The sequence below is a fragment of the Seriola lalandi genome, unplaced genomic scaffold, assembly GCF_002814215.2.
Source record: "Seriola lalandi dorsalis isolate HSWRI2012SDOR001 ecotype SW California unplaced genomic scaffold, Sedor1 jcf7180002054972, whole genome shotgun sequence".
NCBI lineage: Eukaryota > Metazoa > Chordata > Actinopteri > Carangiformes > Carangidae > Seriola > Seriola lalandi.
Genome location: NW_019525660.1, coordinates 1,656,980 through 1,681,996, shown reverse-complemented (window position 1 = coordinate 1,681,996; position 25,017 = coordinate 1,656,980). Strand labels below are relative to the sequence as shown.

The window sequence follows — 25,017 nt, the reverse complement described above, 5'->3', positions numbered from 1 at the left end:
TTCAAACATTTAAAGCAACAAAAAATAAAAAGCACCCACAAATATTTATGTCTGTTTCCTCGATTTAAGCTCCTGGTGTTTGGATGTGGATTGACGCCTTTTTTTTTTTTCATTTGCGCTCATGTCGCTCTATTAATGCTTTGAGCTCGGTAGCAAAATGGCCTCTGCCTTTTCATTTGTTGGGGTTTTTTTTCATTCAGTCAGATTGTTCAACTGCTGTAGCGCCCCGTTGTTCTCTGTGTGGATGTGGGCTACAAAGGAGGCAGGCAGCGGCGCACAAGTCCCGCCTGTATTTCCCTCTGGAGGAGTCTCAGTATCGGCGCTCCCGACTGGGGATTGGAGCGGCGGCTTGTCAGTAAATTAGCCCACCCTTCACACAGTGTGTAGGGAAACCGAGCCAGACACTGACGGATCTGATCTCCCACTCTTCAGCTGCCTGTCACACCAGCACGCCACGATACCGACCCGCAGCCGTCCGCCGCGCTGTGACACTTGGTCGGGATGGAGGGAGAGATGCAGCCCGCAGATGAAGGGCCCTGCGCCCCGAAGATGTGCCGACAACAACGGGGTCCGTACAGCACCCTGAAAACCTTCCAGAGCAAGCGCTCGGCGGGCAAGTCGCGCTTTGACAGGTCCGCTGTGGTCGAGGTGCCTCTCTTTGGTGACGGACATCACTTCACTTTCCATCCCGAGCAGCCTCATCCTTTCCAGCCGCACCATCACCATCACCTCCACCAGCAGCAGCAGCAGCGTCTGCAGCCGCTCCACCAAACCAGCGTCGCTATCAGCAGCAGCCAGCAGCATCACCCGTCGCCTCAGCAGCAGCCACAGCATCGTTTCCCATGTGAGAGCAGGCCCAGCAGCAGGGTCCCGACTTCCACCTCGGCGGCGGCGGCGGCGGCGGGCAGCGTGGCGGCGGCAGCATCTCTCGGTACCCAGCAGCGACGCGCCAGCAGCGGCGGAGCGGAACCCAGATTCTCCCCAGACTGCACCTACGGTATCAGCTCAGGTGGGTTTCAAACTTGTTCAGAGTGAGTGGTGAGAGTGACTCCTAGTCATACCTGGAGGTCAGCTCCATCTCTCACAGCAGGCCTATCTTTTTATTGAAGATTTGGGAGCAAGACTTTTCTGATCCACATGTCTTCACATTGTCCAGATTCTAGTTTATATTTTGGGTTTTGCTGCCCAGACAGAAACATAAAATCTCTACAGAGTCAATAAACTTGAAAGGAACAGACAACAGTATCTAATTAAAAGCCAGCATCTCTTTTGTTTGCTCCACATCACCTGAGCTTCATGTTTTTGTTCCCATTTCTTCCTTTTTTCCTTCCTGTCAGCAGTGATTGATTTTCTGCTGTAATGAGAGCAGTCATGATTGAATCTCCAGTGTGCATGTGCTAAAAATTACACTGGGTAATTGTCTGTCCATGAGTGTGTGTGTGTGTGTGTGTGTGTTTACTTTTGTGTATTTATATATGTATGTGTGTGTGTGTGTGTGTGTGTGTGTGTGTGTGTGTGTGTGTGTGTGTGTGTGTCTGTGCAAGAAGGGCCCTCACACTCTCCTGTTGAAACACATTGTTCCCTGCTCATTTTTCTCCTCAGCTGCTGTTCATTAGAGGGCTGTACAGGCTCAGGAAGAAATGTGTTCCCCGTGTGGAGGGCGGGTCCATTGGAACCAACATTAAGATGAAAGCAATGAACCCAATCCTGGCAGTTATGAAATTAAACATTAGACATCTTATGCTCTAATCAGATATTAATCTCTTCATCACTGCTGGCAGCAGCGGCTCAAATTGCTGCTGGTTATTGTTGCTTTACAGCCAATTAAGTCTTCAGTGCGAGCTCAGGTTGCACTGTAGCCCTTCATTAACTAACATACATGTGAGTTGGAAAACCTGTGTATCAGTGCATTAACATCGTAAATTCAACCCACTTCCATCTGTGCAAGCCAACTTGATTCCTTGTAAGTATAACTCCCAGGATTGAGTGATGATGTTTGCACGCGGTCCTGATTTTACTTAAAAAATAATAATAATAATCAAACATAAAACCATATTTCCCCTGCTCTAATGAATCTGCTCAAATTACACAAGATGCACCATGTGCCATGTATTCTTACTGATAATGACACATCAAAGTGCTTTTATCTGCACGATAGGAGCAACTTAATGTCATGTGTGGAAGGGGAAAAAAATGAACCTGATGTCCTTCTCATGAAGAGAAGTAGCCGAGACCCAGGGACCCAGCAATCAGTTCAGCACACAATAACACAAATTGCATTGAGAAGCCTTTCCCAAAGAGTTGTGATTAAAATAAATGGGGCTCATAAATTTGCCTCTGCCGAGCGTGTTGTTTTTAATGAAATTTTATGAGGCTCTCAGCCTCACAGTGCCACAGAACTGGTGAGAGGAGAGAGGAGGGTGAGGATGGGGGTGGTGGTGGTGGGGAGTGCAGGGTGAAGGCGAATGATATCAGATACATCTCGACGGGTAAACAGAGACAGCACGCATATTAATAAATGCGACACATCTGCGCCAGGCTGATAGACACGTCTGAGCGCTTGGCAACGCAGCAATGGCCATCTAGAACTCATTTTGTCTGTGTGTGTATATTTGTGTGTGTGTGCGTGTGTGTGTGTGTGCGTGTGTGAGGCCGGTGGACTCATAATCATTACATGGAGGTATGTGTGAGATCATCTCATTGAGACGTGCCTGGACTGCCAGGGGAACTATACACTGAGTCGTGTTTCTGGACAATAGCTCTGTGCTGATTTTCTTTGCTGGACTGGGTTTGGTCACAGCAGATACTGTGACTCTAGAGTTTATTGACATGTGAATAAATCAGCATAATGAAGCTGACATTTGTATCAACAGAGGAGCGTACTGTATGCTACTGTAATGGAAAGCTTTACCTCAACAAGACACAGTTAAAAAGAAGGAAAAAAAAAGAAGTGGAAAGAAGCAAAACTAGTGAAGCATAAAACACAAAATCACTCATATTGTTTCCATCACTGTGCATCAGTGTGCTGCTTTCCTTTAGGAGACTTCATTATACCTCAGCAGCGGTGGAGAGTAAGTAACTTAGGTACAGTAGTATTGAGTATTTTCATTTTCTGCTACTTTCTACTTCACTATATTTCAGAGGCAAATATAAAACGTTTTAATCCCTTACAATTGTGTATCAGCTCGAGTTCCTTTAGATTTGGATTTTGCGTTAAAGACACACAACAGGCTTATAAAATACAACTCATTACTAAAGATCAGACTAGTGGCTCCAAACTTTTTTCAGTGTCTTTTGTCCTTGACGTGTTTCAGATCTCAATGAGTTGTTCGAAGTTTCACCAAAGAGACATTTCCTTTCTAAACTCAATTAAAAAAGTTATGGACACCCAAAGAGATCAGATTATCCAATATTTCACAATAAAAGCAAAGATTAGAAAACAGACTAAAAAATGAATTCTTCCTCTTCACTGCTCCATCATCTCATGACCCCTCAGATTTATCTTGTGACCCTTTGGAGGCGGCTTGACCCTTAGGTTGTGAACCACTGGACTAAATAATCGTATAGTATATGCAGTAGTTAAAACAAAATCTGTTTATATTTGAAATTATGAGATTGTTAATACAGATGTTACAGATGTTACAGAAAGCGTAAGTAGTATTTTAGTGAACGATCTGAGTACTTCCTCCACCATTGTGTTTCAGGACAGTTAATAATAAAGAAACAAAGAAAATAATATCAGCTGACAAACCAATTTCCCCTTAAGGTCCATTTAGTAGCTGTTCTGGAGCTTTCAATCACATCACAGTCTGCATCAGATAGAGTTTGCTTAATTGCCATGAAACTGTGGATGTTTAATAGTTGGAAACAATATGAGTGATTCAGTGTTTTGTGCCTCACTGGTTTTGTGTCTTTTTACTTCCCTCTCATGGCAATTGAGCAAGCTCAATCTGCTGATGAGCACTTTGTAATAGAGTTAAAAGTTCCAGAACAGCTACTAAATGGACCTTGAGGTGAGTGTTTTGTCAACTGCTGTTTCCAAGGTCGAATTGCTCAAATGTATTTTGATTCTAGGAACATGTGATCATATAAGGATGACTGACCTGGAGATGAAATGCCACTGGAGCCCATTGTCACCATCTCTGACGTCTTGACTTCTCTTTGCCGCAGAAAACCGTCTCATCTTGGATGCCTTTGCTCAGCAGTGCAGCCGAGTCCTCAGCCTCCTCAACAACGGCCGTCTCCTGGAGTCTTCCACCTCCTCCTCCTCCTCCTTTACCTCTAACATCAAGCTGGAAGACACTCAGGGGCTTCACTGCACCTCACTGGGGAAGTCCAAACCTGAAGAAAGCTCTTCTACCACAGACCCAGAAGAGGAGGCTCAACAAAGCCATTTGAACCAACAACAGACCTCTGCCGTACTCCGCATCTTTACAGACTCCCTACAGAACTATCTCCTCTCAGGGCCTCAGCAGCAGCAGCAGCAACATCTGGCTGCAGGTCTGGAGGACGAGCAGTGTCCGTCGGCAGAGCCCGGTTCAGGGGTGTCTCCTCCAAGTCACAACCTGGGAGGCTGGGGCTCGCCGACTCCGTCCGAGTCGTACGGCCACCCGTCGTCCACGCTGCCTGAGGAGGAAGAGGAGGAGGAGAACTGCTGTCCACGCTGCCTGGAGTTGGAGCAGGAGGTTTTGTCTCTGCAGCAGGAGAACGAGGAGCTCCGCAATAAGCTGGAGAACATCCCAGGTGGAGTAATGAAAGCGAAAACCTCGCAGGGTTTTGTCTGAGCTGCGGATGAGTTTAGACATTTTTATACTAGGGCTGGTACAGATGGGTGACAAATCAAATTAAAGCTACCATGACATCTTCAGTGCTCCTTCCCAGAGTCTTTAAGTCTTTGAACTCTACTTGAGAGATGTGCGCCGTTCTTCCAAATGTCATTCCCTCATTTGTGTTGTGTTTTGATGACAATAATTTTCCGACGTGTTGCTCCAAACTATCCCCTACCTGTTCATATTTGTTGAGATCTGGTGACTGCAAAGGCCACAACACATGATTCAAATCATTTTCATACTAATAAAAGCATTCAGTGAGTGTATGAAGACATCTAAATTCACTGTGTTTCTACACTCTAGGGGTGCAAGTAATGAGAGTAATTTTTATTATTGATTAATCTGCCAGTTAGTTCCTCGCTTAACTGACAAATTGTTTTGTCTTTAAAATGCCAGAAAATAGTGAAAACTACCTGTTATAATTACTCAGAGCCCCAGGTGGTGATGTCTTAAAATTATTGTTATTAATATACATGAACAAGAAAAACAGCAAATCCTCACATTTAAGAAGCTGGAACGAGCAAATATGTAAAATAGATAAAATGTCTTAAACTGATACAAGATTATCAAATATAGTTTATCAACTCACAGATTAATTGAGGTTTTTCCTTTAATTTGTCAACTCAAGTTAAAGGATAACGATTGTGTTATTCTACATTTTTCTTCCCATGAAAAGACCAAACCAACGTCGCATTAATCTGTCAGTACGTTTTGATTTCCCGAGCCTGTCTGTGGCTCTCAGGCCCGAGTCCAAAGGTTAAACATGCTATCTAAATGCATCACACTGTTTGGAACTACAGTCTTAATGGCACCTATTTTTCTTACATTTTCTGCTCCCTAGTGTCACACCCACCTAATTTTCTAACTGCACATTAAATGTAAGCTGCAGAATCAGATCTCAAAATGACCAGACATCTGAGTCAAAGCGATCTTTTAAGGGGGGAAGAAAAAGATGCAGGATTGTTATTGTTTAATTATACACCAGATGAGGCATCACTGTGTTTGTATTAGTGGTCTCATTACCTTGTGTGTTTTTTTCGTACAGTTCCCTGTCAAAATGTTCTTGACTACTTCAAGACTGTTCTTGAGTTTCACAACCAGCTGGTCCAGTCGATGCCAGAGGAGCAGCTCACAGAGGTGAGGAAACAGGTTCCTTTACATTATTCACAGCTCTTTGCAGCATGTGTTATCAATAGCATATATTAAAGTGTGAAAATATCAGCTCAGATCCTGCAATAGAAATGTCTGCATGGTGTTAATTAGTAATTAAAATATGAACTTAAATAACTGTCTCTACAGGAGGAAGAACGGCAAACAGTCTTTGAGGTTGGTGTTTTCATTAAGTATATCATAATTTATGCAAGTTTTTTTTGTATATTTGTGTAATCAGAGATGATAAAAGTTTAGACAAAACAGTCAAAGTTGCTTTGTGAAGTTGCATTACAGCAACTTAAATACGTAGGTAAATGATGGTTCAGTAAGACCATTACTCCCTGTATATCTTCGTCCTCCCTGCAGGGCAGTAAACAGCTCCTGGAGAATTATCCTCTTTTCATCACTAATAAGCAATGGGATGAAGCCGTCAACTCCTCAAAGAAAGATGGCAGACGGCTGCTGCGCTACCTAATACGCTACGTCTTCACCACAGACGAGCTGAAGTTCTCCTGTGGTTTGGGCAAAAGGAAGCGTTCAGTCCACTCAGGGGAGCCGGGCCTGGAGAGACGGCCGCTCAACCCCGTCAAAGTCAGCTGCCTCAGAGGTAGGTAGGAGTCCGCTGATGTAGAAGACTGTTCGCATTATGCTTCAGTCTGCAAGCCAATGAAATATTACTCAGTGGCTGAATGATTATTTGAACTTACTTGAGTTTGAATATTCCTCTTCTACAGCCCATGGCTCAGATTTGAAAAGCAGCGCTAGCTGTCAAGTCAGTGCTCATTATTTATGAGCTCATAACTATGTGAAACTGAGACAATGTTCACATGGCAAACACATTTGACACAGATCAGATTTTGTCTGGAAACAAAAATATTCAAATTTCATAATGGATATGGGTTATCTTCATATGTGCTCTAAGATCTGATACATATCCAGTTAGTGTTGACATGACTTCAGATTTAACAGATGGCAATGAAAGGCAAGGCATATTTTACTTGTACAGCACATTTCAACAAGTCAAAGTGTTTTACATAAAAAGACATAAAAAGGGCATTGAGACAACATATAAAAGAAATACAAGGTATTATTAAAAGATGTGTGAAAAAGGTCATAAGTAGTAAAAAGCACAAAAACACCAACAGTAGCTGATGAAAAGCTATAGCTCGGCTTCTTGCCATTGTTTGTCTTCTCATCCTCATCACCTCACTATCATACAATTTGTTTTCACTATAAACTGCCTCACATATTTGGTGTCTATGTGATCTGTCATTTTCAACCTACAACAATTTTTCTTTTTTTTTTTGGCCGCTTGGGGGCAGCAGAAACAAGTCGTGAGCATTCACAGATTGTGATCTTCTAAGTTGTTATCATTCTGCTTCTTGTTTCTGAAAACCATGTGATTGTAAGTGTAAATATTCAGCCTTTTTATAGCTCTGCTTTTGGGCTGTACCAACTCCTGAGGGAAATATCTGGTTCTTTAGCCATTAAATGCTCCACTGTGTTCCCCAGCTCATCTCTAACTGTATCTGTCTGCTGTTTGCTGCTGAACAGTCAGTGCAGTCAGCTGCCTGCTGTGGCTGAAAACGACACAATTAACAATTAACAATGATCTGAAAGTCACTATAAAGCTCTGTATAATCATAATTCTCTGTAGATTCATGATTACAAGCGACACCCTTTTACATTGTTTTCACATTGTCATTATAAAACACTGTTTTTATAGAAATTTCTATTATAGCTGCTTTAAGGGCAGAGGTCTGTTCACACTGATCTCACATATGGTTCATTACCAAATATGGAGTTGAGACAGAAAGATCAGATCAACGAAAAATATAAGATTGAGCATTAACACTTGTAAAGTGAATGTAATCCAGTTATGATTTAAGTCAATGTTTTTCTTTACATTACAAATACAATACAAAACACAGTAGGTGTCACCCTCAAAACCCTGAAACACTTTCTTCGATTTCCAATAATTAAAAAAAATGTTTTTAATCTCTTTTGATTCAAAATCTCCCTATCAAGAGTTCATCCGGATGCACTGTGCCTCAAACCCAGACTGGTGGATGCCGTCAGAGGAGCAGATCAACAAAGTGTTCAGTGATGCCGTCGGTCACGCTCGTCAGGGCCGGGCGGTCGGTACGTTCCTCGGCAGCAGCGGCAGCAGCACCAGCAGCCTCTATATGGACAGCTTTGACGGACACCTGTCGCAGGACGAATTGTATTTAAAAGGCTGCCAGAATGGCCAGTCAGATTGAAGTCACAGGAGAAATTAAAGACAAATGCCTGAAATGTAGCTGTACAACAACATATCCCAAAACACTGACCTTAACCTGTCACTTCACACAGTGAAGAAAACATTCCAGAAGAAGTTTATCACACAGAATATAACTACAGTCCTCTTCTCAAGTAGTTTTGTAGCTTTTTGCCATTTTTATATATAAAATTTTGTTCAGCAAAATCTGACTCTTAAGGTACATTTTAAATTTAACAAAATTTTAGTCTTCCATTTGCTGCTTTTTCTATGGTTTAAAGAGCAGTTCTGTCACTATCAATTGAATATTCCTGTTTTCTTTACAGGGAGGTTGTTTTATACACACAGGTTGTTTCATTTTCTCACAATTAACATCCATATTTAAAGGTCATCAGGAAACTATTTGTGTTCATGCTGCCCAAGTTAGAGACTTGTTACATCCATCACTGACATTGTAACCTCCATCACCTTCATCATGGTAAGTAGCATTTAATATTTTTACGCAAAATTCTGCGTTATCAGCGAAGCACCTTTACTTGCAGCCTTTCTACAGGAGTGCCTCTGAGAAAGTCATGTTTTGTTACCTGTAGTCTTGCACTTAACGTTTCCATTTTTGTCTTCATTTGAGCCAGTTCTGACGCGTTATGGTTTATTATAACAGAAAAATGCATTTAAAAAGAAAGTCTTTTCAATGTGCTCAACTTCCCCTCGGGTTGGTCTGTTTTAAACTTCCTACAGCAGATTTCAGGATCTGCAACTAAAACAAAATGTGTCATATTGCAGAGCACCTATAAAATTAGACACACAGACATCTTCAGCGTTATAAAATACTGAGGAATTTCTTCATTTGCTTCTCAGTACAACTTCAACCAAACGGTGGTTTCCCTAAATTTGATCTGATATTTGTTCCATCTAATGGAAATCTCATAGTTACAGGTTTGAAGAAAAAGATTGAAAACTAGGAAACAGAAAATACACTACTCTTTTTTACTCTAATTGATATTTATGGCATAGCTAATTTTATACATCCCGATACTTAAAGGCTTGTAGGAATACAACTGTAATGTCTGTCTATCCAAGCAGAATTTACTGTATTTTACAAACACTCCACCCTTACATTGCTGCAGCACTCGTAGAAGACGTTTTGTGTAAGGATGGGCCGACGTTAAGTCTTTTGGTTTAAGGCAGCTGCCATATAATAATGCCTTAAACCTGTTAGAAAACCTCCACAGTGTAAAGTGTTAAAGCTGTGTGTCAGAAATTATGTAATGTGGGTTGTTTCCGTCTCAACCTTGAGTTGTGAAGCTACAGTTTCTTTATAATGACAGAAAATATCCACTTTTAAACAACTATCTGTTGACCCATGTGGAAAACATTGAGCACTTATTTCCTTCTGAAGCTCTTATTTGCACTTTTAAGTGTCTCATTGTGGCTAAAGCTGCTCTACAGTGAGAAGCCCTTGAGCAGTATTCAAGCATTCTTATTCTTTGACTTTGTATTTATTTTATTTGGCACTCAGTAACTTCACTCCATGACATTGTTTTCTACGTTTGAATGTACCAGATTTATTGGGTCAGTTTGCCACGTTGACAGTGCTGTGTAAATGTGTATTATAAAGTACAGTTATTGTGTGAGGTGTTCTTGAAATACCACGTCTCTCTCTTTAAAAAGCCAAGTAGAAAAGTGCCACAGAAACCTTAAACCAGTTGGATTCTGTCGTTGTGTTGATGTTCTGAATGTGAGCATTTATTTGTATTTACTCCTTTACCCTCAAAGTGGCTGTTATCAACACTGTGAAACATCAGTCGGATTTTTACGGATCAAATAGTTTCTGTTGTTTTTTTAATTTATAATAAAGAAAACAAGCACTGAAGCTGGGAACTTACATATATTGTTCACTTGTCTATCTATCTCCAGTAGCGTTATAGTTTTGTGACATTAAATAGCATCAAATGTATGATACTACATAATGACACATATGGTGCTTAAATTATGTTTTCACTCACCTGCAGTTAAAATGTTAATGTTAATATGGCATTATTATTACATCTGTTTTAAATCAGTGTTTTAAATTCCATTCTGATGTAAAGTAACTAGTCAGTCTTCTCATGTGGTTATATGCAAGAAGTATTGGAAGTACTCATGTCTTTTAAAGGTAGTAATAACACTATGTAGAACAAGTAAACGTCCTACAGTCAAAATTTAACTTAGTAAAAGTACAATCAATACTGATGATATATTAAGTGTAAAGGTTGTGTAAATGAGCTTTTAAATAATAATACAGCAGCAAACCTGAGCAGAAAATTAAGTCACACCCCCTCTGTGTGTATTATAATCTGAGTTTCTCTGTTCTTTGTTTTGGTATCCGGTCTGGCTGCGCGTGCATTTCAGTGCATGTACATGTGCATGTTAGTGCAGTTCAGTCCCCCCTATTAAACCATTGGCCCTCCTCACTTCAAGATAGCACAGTGCAGTATGCAGCATTCAGGTGTAGGCATCCTCCAGAATTTCCTCCACTGAAAAAAACGGCTGACAAAAGGCCTCTGACAAAGAGATAAGACTGCTCTGTAATGTTGGTCCGGTATTAATTTTGTTCATAGATTAGTTTAATGCAAGTAAGACCGTTTCACAAAAATGGGGGATCCTATTGGAGTTAATTACTCGCGAGAGCTCGGCCTTGAAAGTGACGTCACGTCAGGCACCAGGTGAGAGTCAGAGTGAGTGACGAGTCAGTGACGCTAACTTGGGTAAACGAAGTGATAGCATTAAGCTAATATCTACACGTCATTATGTATTAACTGCTGACTGCATTTTCAGATGAGCTTGTTCAGATACTTCTCTAAGAAGAGAAAGACAACAGATGAAGAAGACGCTAGTCAGGTAGCATCATAAGCCTTTTACTGACTCGTAAATGATGATGGTTAGGTAAAAAATAGTATTTTAATGTTCACACTTGTAATCAGATGTGATGTGAGTGTAAACTATATATACGATGTTAGCGTTACGTTACTCAGACTTTTAATGTAATCTGATTAGACAAGTAACATTAGACAGGGAGGAGTTGTTAAACAAAGTGGAGGAGAGCAGAGCACAGCAGCGGGAGAGCTGGGTGAAGGTGCAGGAGAGAGAGATGAGCCTGGGTGCAAACTTTGCCACTGACTCTACAGCCCCATCTAGCTGATCTCTATATGTTTATTTATTATTTTTATTTATTTAATGTTATTGTTTCATTTATTTTTTACTTTTTACGGTTAGAGTTGAAGTTAAATTTATTTTTCACAAATCAAAGCCCTCATTTATCACCAGGCCCCCGATCCAGAGCGCTTTTTCACACACCGCCTTCTCTTGTGGGTGCCATACCACCTATGGGAGGTCAGGCTGACCTGTCCTGTGTGTGGAAAACAGCTTGCAAGCTACGGAGCCCACAAGAGAGCCCGCCACCATCTGGATGTCGACAGGTATTACCTGATGATAACAGAGACTCTCTGGTGCAGTGCAGTTGGTTGCAAAACAGCTTACCTTTCCACAGCCAAGACTGTCTTGGACCAGCTGGATTAGGCGCACAGGCCAGAATTCAGACTGATCCTGACTCGAAAGTGAGTATACTGAGATAATTTAGCCTAGGTCACAGATGTTTGTCATTGAACACAATACAGATGAGCTGGTTTTAATATTTGTCCCATTCTTTCTCTCTTTCCTTTTGCTTAATACAGATACGCTTGTGATACGCGGGTGATTCGCTTTCTGAGGGAGAGGGCCCTCGGTAACAGTCCCACTCCCTTGGTCAGACAGCTGAGGGAAAACCACAGCGAGGAGTGGCTTAAGCGCCTCTGCCGATACCTCCGGGTACGCTCGGACTTTGCTGCCCGGCCAAGCCTGCTCCCTGTCAAGTTCCATGAACCACCTGAGCCAGTAGATATTCCTTCACACAGGTGGATGCTGGCTGTTTATGGACGAGACATTCTCAGCGGGCTGGACCACATCAAAGCCAGAATAACGTCCACCTTCGGCAGTATCCTAAAAATGGACTCTACAAAGAAGGTAAATATTTTTAACCGTTAACGCCGTAAATGACTACATTATAAACAAAAGTAGTCTAAAATACAGCATTAGCAATACATGCATGTAAAATGTGAAATTTAGAAATGAAACATAGTACTATTATACGAGTGCTCACATGTAAATTAAATAAATTGTTTAATCACTCACTGTCTTTTCTGTGCCATTACAGATCACCAAGAAGCTATCAGGCATTGCCGAGGGGACGGCCTTGTGGCTTACATCTGTGAGCAACGAGAAAGGCCAAATCCTTATCAGTGTCCTGACTGCTCAGGAGGGTCCTGCCTTGGACATCATGGCAACTGACCTCGTCCGCAGATACAGCAACGCTGGTGTGGCTCCTCCTCGGCTACTTTATGTAGACTGTGACTGTTGTCGGGAGGGCAGAGGACAGACCAAATTGAAAGAAAGATTTGGTGGGTGGCCAGAACTGGTTGTCAAGCTTGACATCTACCACTTCGTGCGGCGACTGGCATCCGGATGTACAAAGGATACACATCCTCTGTACCCTGTCTTTATGGCCAAACTGTCCAGCTGTATTTTTGAGTGGGACAGAGGAGATGTTGCCTTGCTGCGGCAAGCCAAGCGGGAGCAGCTGCGACAGGAAGGTGTCCCTGGCATCACTGAAAATCTAGTTGACCCGCAGATCACCAAGGAGGAACTGGCCCTGCACTGTAGAAGGCAGACAAGAGGAGAGCAGCAGACCATTGTCATGATTGTACAGCTTCTTAACGAGTCGATCGGGGTCAAGGGCAGAGATTTTCTTGGTGTCCCTCTTTTGGACCAGGAGAGGATGCAGCACATCTGGCAAGTCCAGCAGAGGCGTGTTAAGTGCATTCAGGACGAACCAGGTGTGCTCCTCTACAGACACACTGGGACTACCACCAAGGCAGGCATTGTCCTACCGAACTACAGGTGTGCCAGAGGTTCCACATCTCTTGAGTCTTTTCACTTACATGTGAACAGGTTCATTCCAGGTCAGTATGAATCATTATTCATCAGCCAGATTAAATATTTACAGTTCAACATTTTATTTTATTGTTATCATTACCAGTATCCTGGAAACAGTGACACAGTTAATGTTTTCAAATGACAAAAACAACAAATTAACGTGTAGTTGTGCTCACATTTGTACTACTTTAAGGAACAAGTGCCAACAGCTTGAATTTCCAGCTGTACCTCCTGGAAGGACCAGGACCGTGAAGCTGCATCCCTGGCAGTCAACCCTCCCTCCCTGCTCAGCTACTCAGGAGACCTTGTTCACTGCGTGAACGCACGCAGTGTCAGGGTGCTCGGAAGGAAGCTTGTCCCCTCTTTTCAGCCACCTGCTGTTTACACTGGTTAGTTTTAGCTTTCAATCATGATGAAGCTACTTGTTATATCCATTAAATAGAATAATCTTTTTTTTATGAATTTTGCGAAAGCTTATTTTCCTCTCTCTATTATTGTCTTGTCTGTCCCAGGGGAGCTAATAGGTAATGACCTATTCCGTCAGACCGGAAAGGCCTTGCAGGATGTACATCCTGACACAGAGGAGACTGATCAGATGCTGGAGGATGTCGGCACCGAGGAGGAGCTGGAAGATGAGGGCTTTGAAGATACTGCTTTAGACCCAACCGTTGAAGTACTGGACCTGTCCTCTGAACCTTCATCTGTCACCACCAGCTCAGCCCACATTCCAACTCCCACCTCTCTTCAGGCCTCTGCTGGTCCTGCATCTGCTATTGCTCCAGCATCACCTGAGCAACAACTGGTAATAATTCTTCTCATGTTTTTATTGTACTATGTCTGTATTTGCTTATGATTTTTGATTTTATTATATAATAACTCCAAAACTCTAGTTAAATGCAGTTTTATAAGAATTTATTTCTAAAAGAGTATTACATTTTACAGATTGTGCATGAGAGCACAGATAGTCACTCTGGCCCATCAGCCCTCCCTACCGGCTCTGCACCTGTCCTCCCAACTCCCACTGGCCTTCCAGCTACTACGCCCGCTGCAACTGCTTGTCCCTTTTCTTGACCACCCATCACCCTTGCCCCACCTCAACAACAAGTGGTAAGTGTTTTTATTATGTGACATATCATCTGTTTTACTTGTGGTATAGTGTGAATTTTTATTTCAATTGTATTGTTTGTTTCAGGCTTTCAATTTCCTGACCAAGAAGTCCTCAACCACCAGCTCAGCCTCTGTCCCTCCTCTCCCCACCGCCCTCACAACCACTTTCTCTGCTGCTACAGCTACTGCTGGGTCACAAACCATCACCCCGGCCGCACCTGAGCAACAGCCGGTAAGTCTTTTTGTGAAATGTTGCATCAAAAAAGTGTCAGTGGTCTTCTTGTTTTGCTTGTCATCGTATTATTTTGATGTTTATTTTATTACATTTAACAGATTTTGTATGAGCACAACACCACGTCCTCTGGCCCAAGAGCTGTCATCCCCAGCACAGCCTCTGCCCCTCCCTACATCACCATCCTACCAGCTACTCTCGCCACTCAAACTGCTGGTCCCTCTGGGGAACCTGCCATGAGTTAGACTGTGACAGATGTGTTACTTTTCTGCCTGTGATCTTGATTTTGATGTACTCTTATATATTGTAGGCTGTTGATGAGTGCGGTATCCCAGGGATGGACCGAGTGGACAGCCTGGCAGAGTACTTGGTGGGGCCAAGGAGTGAAACTGGCCAAACACTCAGCAACCAACAGGCCAGTACAATTATAGCCCTGTGACAGAACCTTCTGCAATATGACCAGCAGCGAGCGGTGTATGCTGCGCGGCACCGGGTCCGCCTTACCACAGGACGCTTCAGGTGTGCCAAAAAGAGACCTGAATTTACACCAGGTGTGGAGAGCACGACACATTGTTCCTTGGCATCTTCAGGATCCCCAGCCCAGTGGTCAGGCTGTAGTCGTCTGGTAGAGTCTGTTGGAAAAATTGTGATACTTTATGATTAACATAACCATCTTGAAGGGAAACTGTATTATCCTGAATAGAACTTTCCATTATTGTGTTTATTTTTAAGAAAAACCTGAAGCTGAAGCAGGGATAGAACTTATCATTAATGACCTAATCAAGGCAGGAGTCATAACTGAATGTCCTGACTCTCCATGCAACACACCACTATTCCCTGTTAAGAAATCAGCACCCTCTGCTGGATGGAGGATGGTACAAGATCTACAGGCAGTGAATAAAGCTGTGGTACCTACGGCACCAACAGATCCACATACACTGTTAAATGAGTTGAAACCAGAAAATAAATATTTCACTGTCTGTGACATCATTAATGCTTTTTTCTCTATTCCAGTTCATAAAGACAAGCCAGTTTTGGTTTGCATACCTGAGTATCCATTCCAACACATCTGTATGGATTTTATTGAACTTAATAAATGTGAAGGGAAGAAATACTGCCTGGTAATAATCGATATGCACACAAAATGGGTAGAAATATTTCCCTGCGCACACCCAGATGCACTAACAGTTGCAAAAGCTTTGGTTAAAGAAATAATACCATGATTCGGTATTCCTGAAAGAATTTATAGTGATAATGGACATGCACATTTTATCAACTATATCATCACTCTAATAGCAAAGAATCTAAATATAGAATTAAAAAATCATTGTGCATATCACCCCCAATCAGCAGGATTAGTGGAAAGATTTAAAGGAACTATAAAATCCAAACTGAGGAAAACTATGGAGGAAACAAGGAAGAATTGGATTTATTGTTTACCACTAGTAATGTTGAACATACACCAACAAGCACAGGTCTTACACCATTTGAAATGATGTATGGGAGACCTTACGTGATCCCACAGTTGAAACCATTCACTCGAACTGATGAAGCAGCAGAAGAGACATTAGCTGATTATATGAAGAAAATGTTGACTAACAAAAGTGTTCAATCTGCTCTCTCTGTTCCAACACAGGAGCTTGAACAACCAACATCTATCATTGTTCCAGGGGACTGGGTGTTTGTCAAAGTCATTAAAAAAAAGACCTGGTCCAGCCCAAGGTGGGAAGGACCATTCCAGGTTCTCCTGACCACGCCAACAGCAGTAAAGATCGCAGAAAGAGGCTCCTGGATCCATCTCTCACACTGTAAGAAAGCACATCAGCTATCTAAGACTCAGGTGAGACCTAGATCACTGACCTCAGCATCTCCATGGGATAGTCTGGCTACAAAGGGGAGTGAAACCAACAGGGTCACTCGTCTCAAACCAGTGAAGAAACCATCAGTGCCTGGAGATAGTAGGAGGAAAGTGTCTGGGGTTACTGGCTTTCTCCGAAAGAGACTCTGATGACAAATGAATATATAATCGATTTAAATTATATTTGGATTATGTCATCAGCAATTCTAGTCCGTATACCTGGGGTTACAGACCACGAGAGGCCACTTATTGGTCGACTGACACTTATTAAAGGACAATCCTCAACAAATTGCAAAAAAGATAATTGTAATCCATTACTGATAACCCTAAAAGATCCACAAGTGAGTGATAGCGGTTTATATGTTCTAGGAGCCTACGAATCAGGCACCGACCCACTTGGCCGGTTCATCATAAAAGTAAATAAAAAATGTTCAAATCACATAGAATAGAAATAGAAATCCTCTCGGGTCGTTTGATACACATGTATACATCGATGAGATCGGGGTGCTTCGAGGGGTACCTGACGAATACAAAGCTCGAAATCAGGTAACCGCAGGATTTGAGTCATTGTTCTTTTGGTTGGCTACAATTAATAAAAATGTAAATTGGATAAATTACATTTATTAAAACCAACAACGGTTTGTGAACTACACACGAGATGGGTTTAAAGGAATACTGTATGACAAAAATTATGATGTACCAACACATACCAACTGATATTGATGAGGATGATGATGAAAGTATTGTTTAAAAATGTGCCTTGTGATGATGGGTGAACGAACTATGAAGTACACTATGAAAATCTGTGAAGAAGAGTAGTGTGTGGAAAATACGGGTGTACCTAATTCACCTGTATGTATATAGTAAGAATTCTTATTGTGTGATAAAATGCTTTAATTGAGTTTTTTTTATTTACTAGAAGTTCATAAAGTATAAACAGGAGGGAAATGTTGGAAAAATTGTGATACTTTATGATTAACATAACCATCTTAAAGGGAAACTGTATTATCCTGAATAGAACTTTCCATTATTGTGTTTACCTTTAAGACGGGTGCTGTCCGAGAGGAGCGCAGTGACCTTCACTGTTCCTCCTGACCACTACACCAAAACATTAACTATGATAATGCTCTATTATTTCTGTCTCATTTCAGCAACAATGCAAGGTCACTCTCACGTATTCTTTGTATAAAATTCTGTGTGAATCTTGCATCCGTTGAACATTTGCATTGAAAGCTCTTGAGTGTAACTTGTTCCCTTGCTGCAAGAATAAATATCCTACTCTTATAATTTTCAGACGGTGTTCCTGAGTTTTATTTGATAATTTTCCTAACAAGTCCATCTGTGTCAAGCTGTTTAACTTTCACAAGAGCCCCAAAAAACAGGGCAGTTATGCACTGACAAGATGGACTCTGATCATCACGGACTACAGGAAGATCCGGCAGCTGGTCCTGGGTAATGCCACAGTAATGCAGAGCACTACTCTGCAGTTGTTTGAGATTGGTCAAACAACACTGGTTCAATGGAACAACAAGAGACTGATGTGGTATCTTGAGGTGCTGATGTGAAGTAGTGATCACCGCTGACACGTCTTTACTCGCAATCAAAAAGAAGTTTATTTACAAGAAAGAAACAGTGTCAAAAAGGCCGAATCCTGGTGCATCTCTGCCAATGTGAGATCTCCTCTCTACTGTCTCACAAACCCCTCTATTTATCTGTCTGAACCCACCTTTGGGATTTGCCCTTCTTTCAATAAAGGACCCTTCACCCAGAGGTTGACCACATCTGGCCTACGGCCTCTGGTCTTTGGCCTTTAACCTTTTGGGCCAGCAAAGACCCCCACATCCTGAGTCTCTCGTATCGTATTTAACAGAAAACCGATGTATAAACAGTCCAGGCCAGTTTCATTAGTTTGTTTTTTAAAATGATTCTGCTGAACCACAATTCAAAAGCAATGTCTGATTTTCATTAGTTAATTTTCAGTAAATTTTTATTTATTATTACTTTTTTTTTTTTTTACAGTTTCAAGTTATTTCAGTAACCATTGTGGGTTTTTCTTTCTTTAACAGATTTTGTCCACGTGTGTCTAGGTGTGGTGATTTTTACAAATAGTTCTTACATTGCTATATAAAGTTTATTATTATTTCATTATTAATAATACAATTTTGACATTATGTAAACACTAAACAACACAATGAACTTCTATTTGGAATTCACACGAAGTCCCCATCCAATTTGTATAAGTTATTAAGTGATATTTGATAGATTTACAATGCTTGGTAATTTTGGGTAGCAACTTGTTCCAGTCGGGAACCGGCGACCTTTGGATCCGCAGCTTCCTATGCCATACTCTAGTTAAGTGTCTTGTTTGGTCAACTGTGTCCAATAACTTGTGATGGACAGCAGAGACACTAATGACTATCACCTCACTTAATTTCTCTCAATTTTTCCTCTCTTTTCCTTCATTTCCCCCACATACAGACTATTGTTCCCCAGCTTCAGATTCAACCTGCTGTAGTCATAGATTGTATATAAAAATGGACGTAGTCTACGGGGCTGAAAAGTGAAGCCAACGCGGAAGTGCCTTAATGTGCAACACCACCGAGGTTCCGCTGGGGGCGGGCTCCAAAAAACTCTGGTTCCAATAAACACTCATTATAAAAACACCAACTTCTCTCATGAAATACTCACTCGATTAATTTTTTCCGGAATTCATTACTGTGTGATGGGCTAAATTCACACTTCTTGTTCAGTTTTTTGGTGGTCCATCTGAAAATAATCACCAAATTAATTAACAGGTATTTTTGGGGGCGTGGCTGTTTGATTGATATACCTGGTCTGCAATGATTGATCAGATGGCGCGGCAGTCCGGGAGGTCGATCACCGGAGGATCAATCACCGGAGGAGAGCTTGGGTCGTGAGCGTTTCGTATTGAATCAGTTGTGTTGAATATTATTTTTCTCAATATTTGTCCGTGGAAGAATAATTTAGCACTGACAGTTTTGCTGTTAGTTATTTAGTTTCAATGAGTTTTCGGTTCACAGTAATTATGGCTCATTCTTCGTCACTAACAAACTAGAGAAATGATGATGATATACATTTTTTTTTCGGTAAGTAAATGTTTATTTTCTGAACGTCCTACAGTTTTAATGTGTATGATGCTAGTAAAAAAAGCTAGTTTGTTTTTTCCCTACGTGCTTTGACCGGAGAACAGGAGACAGTTAACACTTTGCTAACCTAGCTAGCTAGCTAGCGGATAATTTAGCGTTTGTTATGCTAACCGTACCTGGTCCCAAACGTGAACATTTGCAGGACAAGGATATATAATACATAATATAGTTTAACTTATCTCACTCTCATGTTATTAGAAAAAGTCAGTCGCTGATTGGCATTAAAAATAATGAAACGAACCTAACACTATTAAAAAGTCTTTTAATAACAGTGTTGGGTGGATGTTTGTTGAATGATGTAAGTTTAAGACTTGCATGTAAGAGCACAGTTTTGTGACATCACAACAAGGTCCAATACGCAACTTCAACTAGTTTAATGTGGAAACTTGAAAACCTCGACACACATACACTAAGATTGAGTGTCAAACTCGGTCCAACTTTTTAATGAAGCAGGAGATATCGCGTGTCCTGTAGTTAAACTTTAAAGATAAAAAATAAAAGCAGATTCACAAATTATGGATTATCCAATAGAGGAGGAGGAGGGTATGTAATTTTACGAATTTCAAAAGAGGTAACCAAACTTTTCTGTGGAAAAATCCTATCAGACAAAACCAAATAATTGATGTCTTAAAACATGTCTTTAGGGAATCTTTAAGAAACGATGCCACCAGTGAGAGGAGCTCATTAAAAGATCAATTACAAAAAAAACATATTACTTCTAGTGTTATCTAGCCATGATATAGATATATACATAGTTTTGTGGGATTGTTGTCATTGTTTTATTTATTTATTTTTTCTTTAATATATGTATCGCTGTATATTTATGTCTGACTGTTGCAGTATTTTACTTATTTATTTATTTATTTATTTATTTTATTATCTTGTAAGTGAAAACCTGCTTGGCAATAAACCTTATTTTCTGAGTCTGCCTTTGTGGTGATGTCATCATCCCGTCCTCATGTTGCTATAGCCTGCCAAGGACCACCCATGTGTCCTGCAGTATCCCCCTGCCTTCGTAAATCTGCAAGTGTATGACACTGAGGTTACAAGTATTTAGATCCTATTTTCACACCTGAATTTAAATTCTACTTGTAACCTCAGTGTCACACACTTGCAGGAATTTTGAGCACCACATTTAGAGTTTTGTGCTTTGCATGTGTAGATAGACAGAAGCTCTTCCTCTTTCAGTGTTTTTGTGTGTGTGTGTGTATCTTCTTCACATGTACATGTATCATTTGTTCAGATTTAGTCATAAAGTCTTGTTTTTATTACAGTATATGGTAAATGAAGTTTAAATGGATGATTGATACATCTATTATCTTCTGAAGTCCTTGGAATGCTTCAAAAACATTTCATAGTCAAGAGGAGCTGCTTATGTCCTTATTTTTCCTTTTGTGTTTTTATAGGTATGGCAGTATCCACCTCGGGCCAGAACCACGCCTTGCCCAGCAAGAAATGGTAAGTAATGCACATTACTCCACCCCATACATTTAGGCTTAAATCACTCAATGAATTTCTGTCAAAAGCAGTTTGTATTTTGTGTAATTGCATACATCCACACAGATCATAGTTATATGTTTAAGATGAGTTAAAATGATATTGTGTTTATTACATTGAAGTTATTGTCATATCAAATGCATCAGAAAACAATGTGGATGTGATTATTAATATTTGGCTTGAATATTAAAATACTTGTTTGGAAACTTGCTGTGTCTGATTTGTTGTTAAGGAAACAAAACTGTTGTTGCTGTAACTATATGTGTACCTAGGCTCAAATTAGGGTCAAAATGATTTTGAGCTTGTAAAGTGATGTTCACAAATAATTCCAATGTTTGTAGTTGTAAATCAACCTTTGTAAACCTGTAAGATAAATCTGCTTGAGAAATTCAAGTTTGCGTATGTGAAACAATTGCGCTTGTGTCAAAGAGATTTGTATTTGTTGAAAGTCTGAATCGAAAGTCCACAAATGATCAGTGTTGAGGTTTAACAAAGACACTGTAAAAGAAGAAATGGATTTGTCAACATCTGTGTTGCGATACGGAGCAGAAAAGTGTAAAACTCTGGTCAAAAGTTCCCACAGTGTGACACTGAAGTGACAAGGATCAAAATTGATACTTGTCAGTGTCTCACACTGGGAATGTTGCACACTGAGTTTTCCAGTTTTCTGCTCTTGATCTCTGTACACAGATGTCCACAAAAGCTTTTCTACTTTTCCTGCCTTCCCACCAGGGAGTTTCTCTAGGATGAGGTGTTATTTAGTCAGAGTTTATGTTCTTACAGCTGCTTTCACACCACTGCTGCGTGTGTATTAAATTCACACACAAATATTAACATTAACATTTGAAACCTTTCTCTGGCTCTCTCTCCAGGTGACAAAGAAGCTTGCCGGTGCTGCTACTGAAACAGCTGCCTGGGTTACCAATGTTGGTGTGTTGGCGTTCCAGGACGGCTGCTGGATTGCCTGCCGTCTTATTGAGGCATAGCGGTCCTAGCTGGAGGGGAAGCGCAGGATGCTCGGCCTGACTGTTGCCAAGGTGGAGGACACGTAGGGCGGAGGAGACCCCGGACGTCTCTTTGCTGGATTCTCTCTGCATCCGGGACATAAGGAGACACAGGCGACACCTTGGCTGCTTTCGGGACTCACCGGGTGTGCGGCTGTACACAGAGACTCGTAGGCTGACAAAGGGCGGAGTTAACCTTCTGGTTTCCACCTTAACCGCTTCGTCCCAGGTACATGCGTGTGTCTCATAGCTTGTGATCAAGTATATTGTGTATTATCATTTCATTCAAACATAAAATTCACTTTTGGTCCAAAACCTTTTTCCTCAAGCCAGTGCCAAGTACGTCCAAGCTCCTGGCAACACCTGCCAGACAGAGCAGGAGGAATAGCAAGTTGTCTTCCCTCCCAGATACCAGGAGAGGCAGCCCAGGTGACAGTTCAAGGCAGCGACAGGGAAGAACACCTCCTGTCCTGGGAAGGAAGAGTCTGCAGAGGTGAGATTCACTTCAAATATCACAGTTTCCTCTAATGAATATCAGATCTATATTAACACACACTGCTCTCTGATCTTATCTTTCAGCTGCCTGATGGAGGCCATTTGCAACCAGCTCTGCCGTCTTCACCCAGTGGCCATGTGGTCCAGAGCGACCGTGAGGACTCGGTGGTCATTCGTTCTCAAAGATTATGTGGCCACTAGAGAGACGGTGCTGGCCAGCCAGAGGTTGATGGCTCAGAACCGACATCCAGCTCTTTGAATTGACTCATTGGTAAGAGTTTGTCATAAAGCTGTTGGTGTGTAGTAATCTGTTCTGTGATTTATCTTTTAATGGAAGCTGAAAGTCCTAAAACAGTCCGTTTGTGTTTGTGTTCCAGGTGCCAGGGAGTGGGGTGGTTGGGGGGATCGTATTGGAGTTAATTACTCGCGACAGCGCGGCCTTGAAAGTGATGTCACGTCAGGCACCAGGTCAGAGTCAGAGAAGTGTAGTCGTGAGGAATAAGGCAGTGAATTACCGGAGAAAAGGTAGACTTATTAGCCAACTCAGTGACGCTAACTTGGGTAAACTAATTGATAGCATTAAGCTAATATCTACACGTCATTATGTATTAACTGCTGACTGCATTTTCAGATGAGCTTGTTCAGATACTTCTCTAAAAAGAGAAAGACAACAGATGAAGAAGACGCTAGTCAGGTAGCATCATAAGCCTTTTACTGACTCGTAAATGATGATGGTTAAAAAATGGTTTAAACGGGGGTGCCGAGTCCGGCAGCAATACCTGTCTCACTCTCATTGACACCTAATGTAATCGTCTTTTTTTTCAAGGAATATCTGAATAAAATAGAGACTGTAAGAAACTTCTGGCTTCAGTTTCTGTCACGGTCTTTTCGGTTTTTGAAAAGAAGTAACAGTTTTCTCATAATTTGCAATTGTTTGAAGCCATGTAGAAGCCAAATTCTGGGCAGATTTTCACATTGCCATGGCAATGGCAGCTCCTGACCTGTGTGCGAGCGTACGTGCGCCTAGCAACGCTAGCTTTACATTAGCCGCATGTTAGGTCTTAAATTACATTTAGTTAGGTTTTAAATATGTAAGTCCATTTACTGCTTCCTTTGTTGCTTTTCTTTTGTTTTGTTAAAAGAGTGAATGAAGTTGTGACGGTCTCCGCTGAGACGGAGGAGAGGAGAAGCTACTAGCCCTCTCTCGCTGTCACTTCTAGTCGCGTTGCTCTCCTCCCCAGTAATGTTAAATTTAGCACCGAAAAAAAACATAATAGTGGCAATTTAAATAGCGGTTCATGGGATTTATTAACACTCAGGGGTCCCTCTGTCTTCACTTTTCTTTTTTGATTTGCTGATCATTTTGGCTGTGTTACAGCTGAAGGTATGGATTTCTGCAAGAAAGTGTCTTTTTTGACATATTTTTAAAATCTAATGTCAGTTACTGTTACAGGTCTATTATACACTGGTAACACATTTTGTACCCTCTGGGGTTCCTCACGTCCAAAAAAGGACACACAAAGAAAATGCTATAAAATCATCATATATCAATATTTTTTTTCTGCTTTTTTTTTTGCATACATCTCTTAAACCACTTCAGTTCTGCTCAAACCTACCAAATGTTTATTAGTTTTCAGGATTTTAACCCTTTAAATGCCAGTTGAAGACATATGGCCTCTTGTTTTATTAAAAAAAAACAACACAGAATATGAGACATTTCCCACATAATACATGATGGAGGGATGTGACATTGTTTTATATCAGAGTCTTTTATATCAAGACATTTCTCAAAACCAGAATATGATCAGGGTGACTTTTGAACACTGGAAATAAATCATGTACAGTTTAATGTTATTGTTTTATTTATTTTTTACTTTTTACATTTTCAACTGGTTAGAGTTGAAGTAACATTTATTTTTCACAAACCAAAGGTATTTATTTTTCTTGACATTGTATATGGCTGAGATATATATTGTAAAAGTTCAATGGTAGCAATAAAAGCCATTTTCAACTGGCCAGCCAATAAATAGGTTTTGAAAGTAAAATCTGCTGTCAACTGCTCATTTGGTCATTTGTGTATGCCCCCTTTGTACTTTGTATAGGGCCAGGAAAATGTTTCAAAAATACATAAAAAAAAATAAAAAAAAAGGGATGAGCAATAAAAAGAGATCCTGCAAAACTTAGCATGTGTTAACAAGTACTATAACAGCAGTCAAAGGTCATGACGGATGACTCACAAGTCAACAGCAAGTTTCACAGAGACAGAGCTAACGGCAGACAGCATTACCACCCACACCGGCGGGAGGACCTGAATGTTAATGAGAGGTGTCAAGTTTGATTAAAGATCTTTAAATCTGTAACATGTTGATTCTTCAGTATAAATGAGTTACGTGCATCTGTTTTTTAACA

The 25,017-nt window shown here is 41.0% G+C and overlaps 2 protein-coding genes and 2 long non-coding RNA genes across 4 annotated transcripts; all 4 read left to right on the top strand.

Annotated features, from left to right (window-relative positions):
* The first annotated feature begins 146 nt into the window (after positions 1-146).
* Positions 147-10,123, top strand: bend4 (BEN domain containing 4). The gene is made up of 6 exons (XM_023397977.2): positions 147-1,009; positions 4,171-4,743; positions 5,875-5,966; positions 6,129-6,155; positions 6,348-6,588; positions 8,010-10,123. The coding sequence occupies exons 1-6, from the start codon at positions 502-504 to the stop codon at positions 8,240-8,242; spliced, it is 1,674 nt and encodes a 557-aa protein (XP_023253745.1). The 5' UTR covers positions 147-501; the 3' UTR covers positions 8,243-10,123.
* Positions 10,124-12,357: 2,234 nt separating this feature from the next.
* On the top strand, positions 12,358-13,368 carry LOC147817108 (uncharacterized). The gene is made up of 3 exons (XM_087171745.1): positions 12,358-12,363; positions 12,470-13,274; positions 13,352-13,368. Exons 1-3 carry the CDS (start codon positions 12,358-12,360, stop codon positions 13,366-13,368), a joined length of 828 nt encoding a protein of 275 aa, XP_087027871.1.
* A 79-nt stretch (positions 13,369-13,447) lies between these two features.
* Positions 13,448-17,738, top strand: LOC111648189 (uncharacterized). The gene is made up of 5 exons (XR_015436639.1): positions 13,448-13,637; positions 13,761-14,050; positions 14,191-14,355; positions 14,441-14,587; positions 14,898-17,738. It is a non-coding gene; the product is annotated as an uncharacterized LOC111648189 (long non-coding RNA).
* Positions 17,739-21,987: 4,249 nt separating this feature from the next.
* Positions 21,988-24,457, top strand: LOC147817107 (uncharacterized). The gene is made up of 4 exons (XR_015436631.1): positions 21,988-22,342; positions 22,443-22,606; positions 22,693-22,879; positions 22,986-24,457. It is a non-coding gene; the product is annotated as an uncharacterized LOC147817107 (long non-coding RNA).
* Positions 24,458-25,017: the final 560 nt, after the last annotated feature.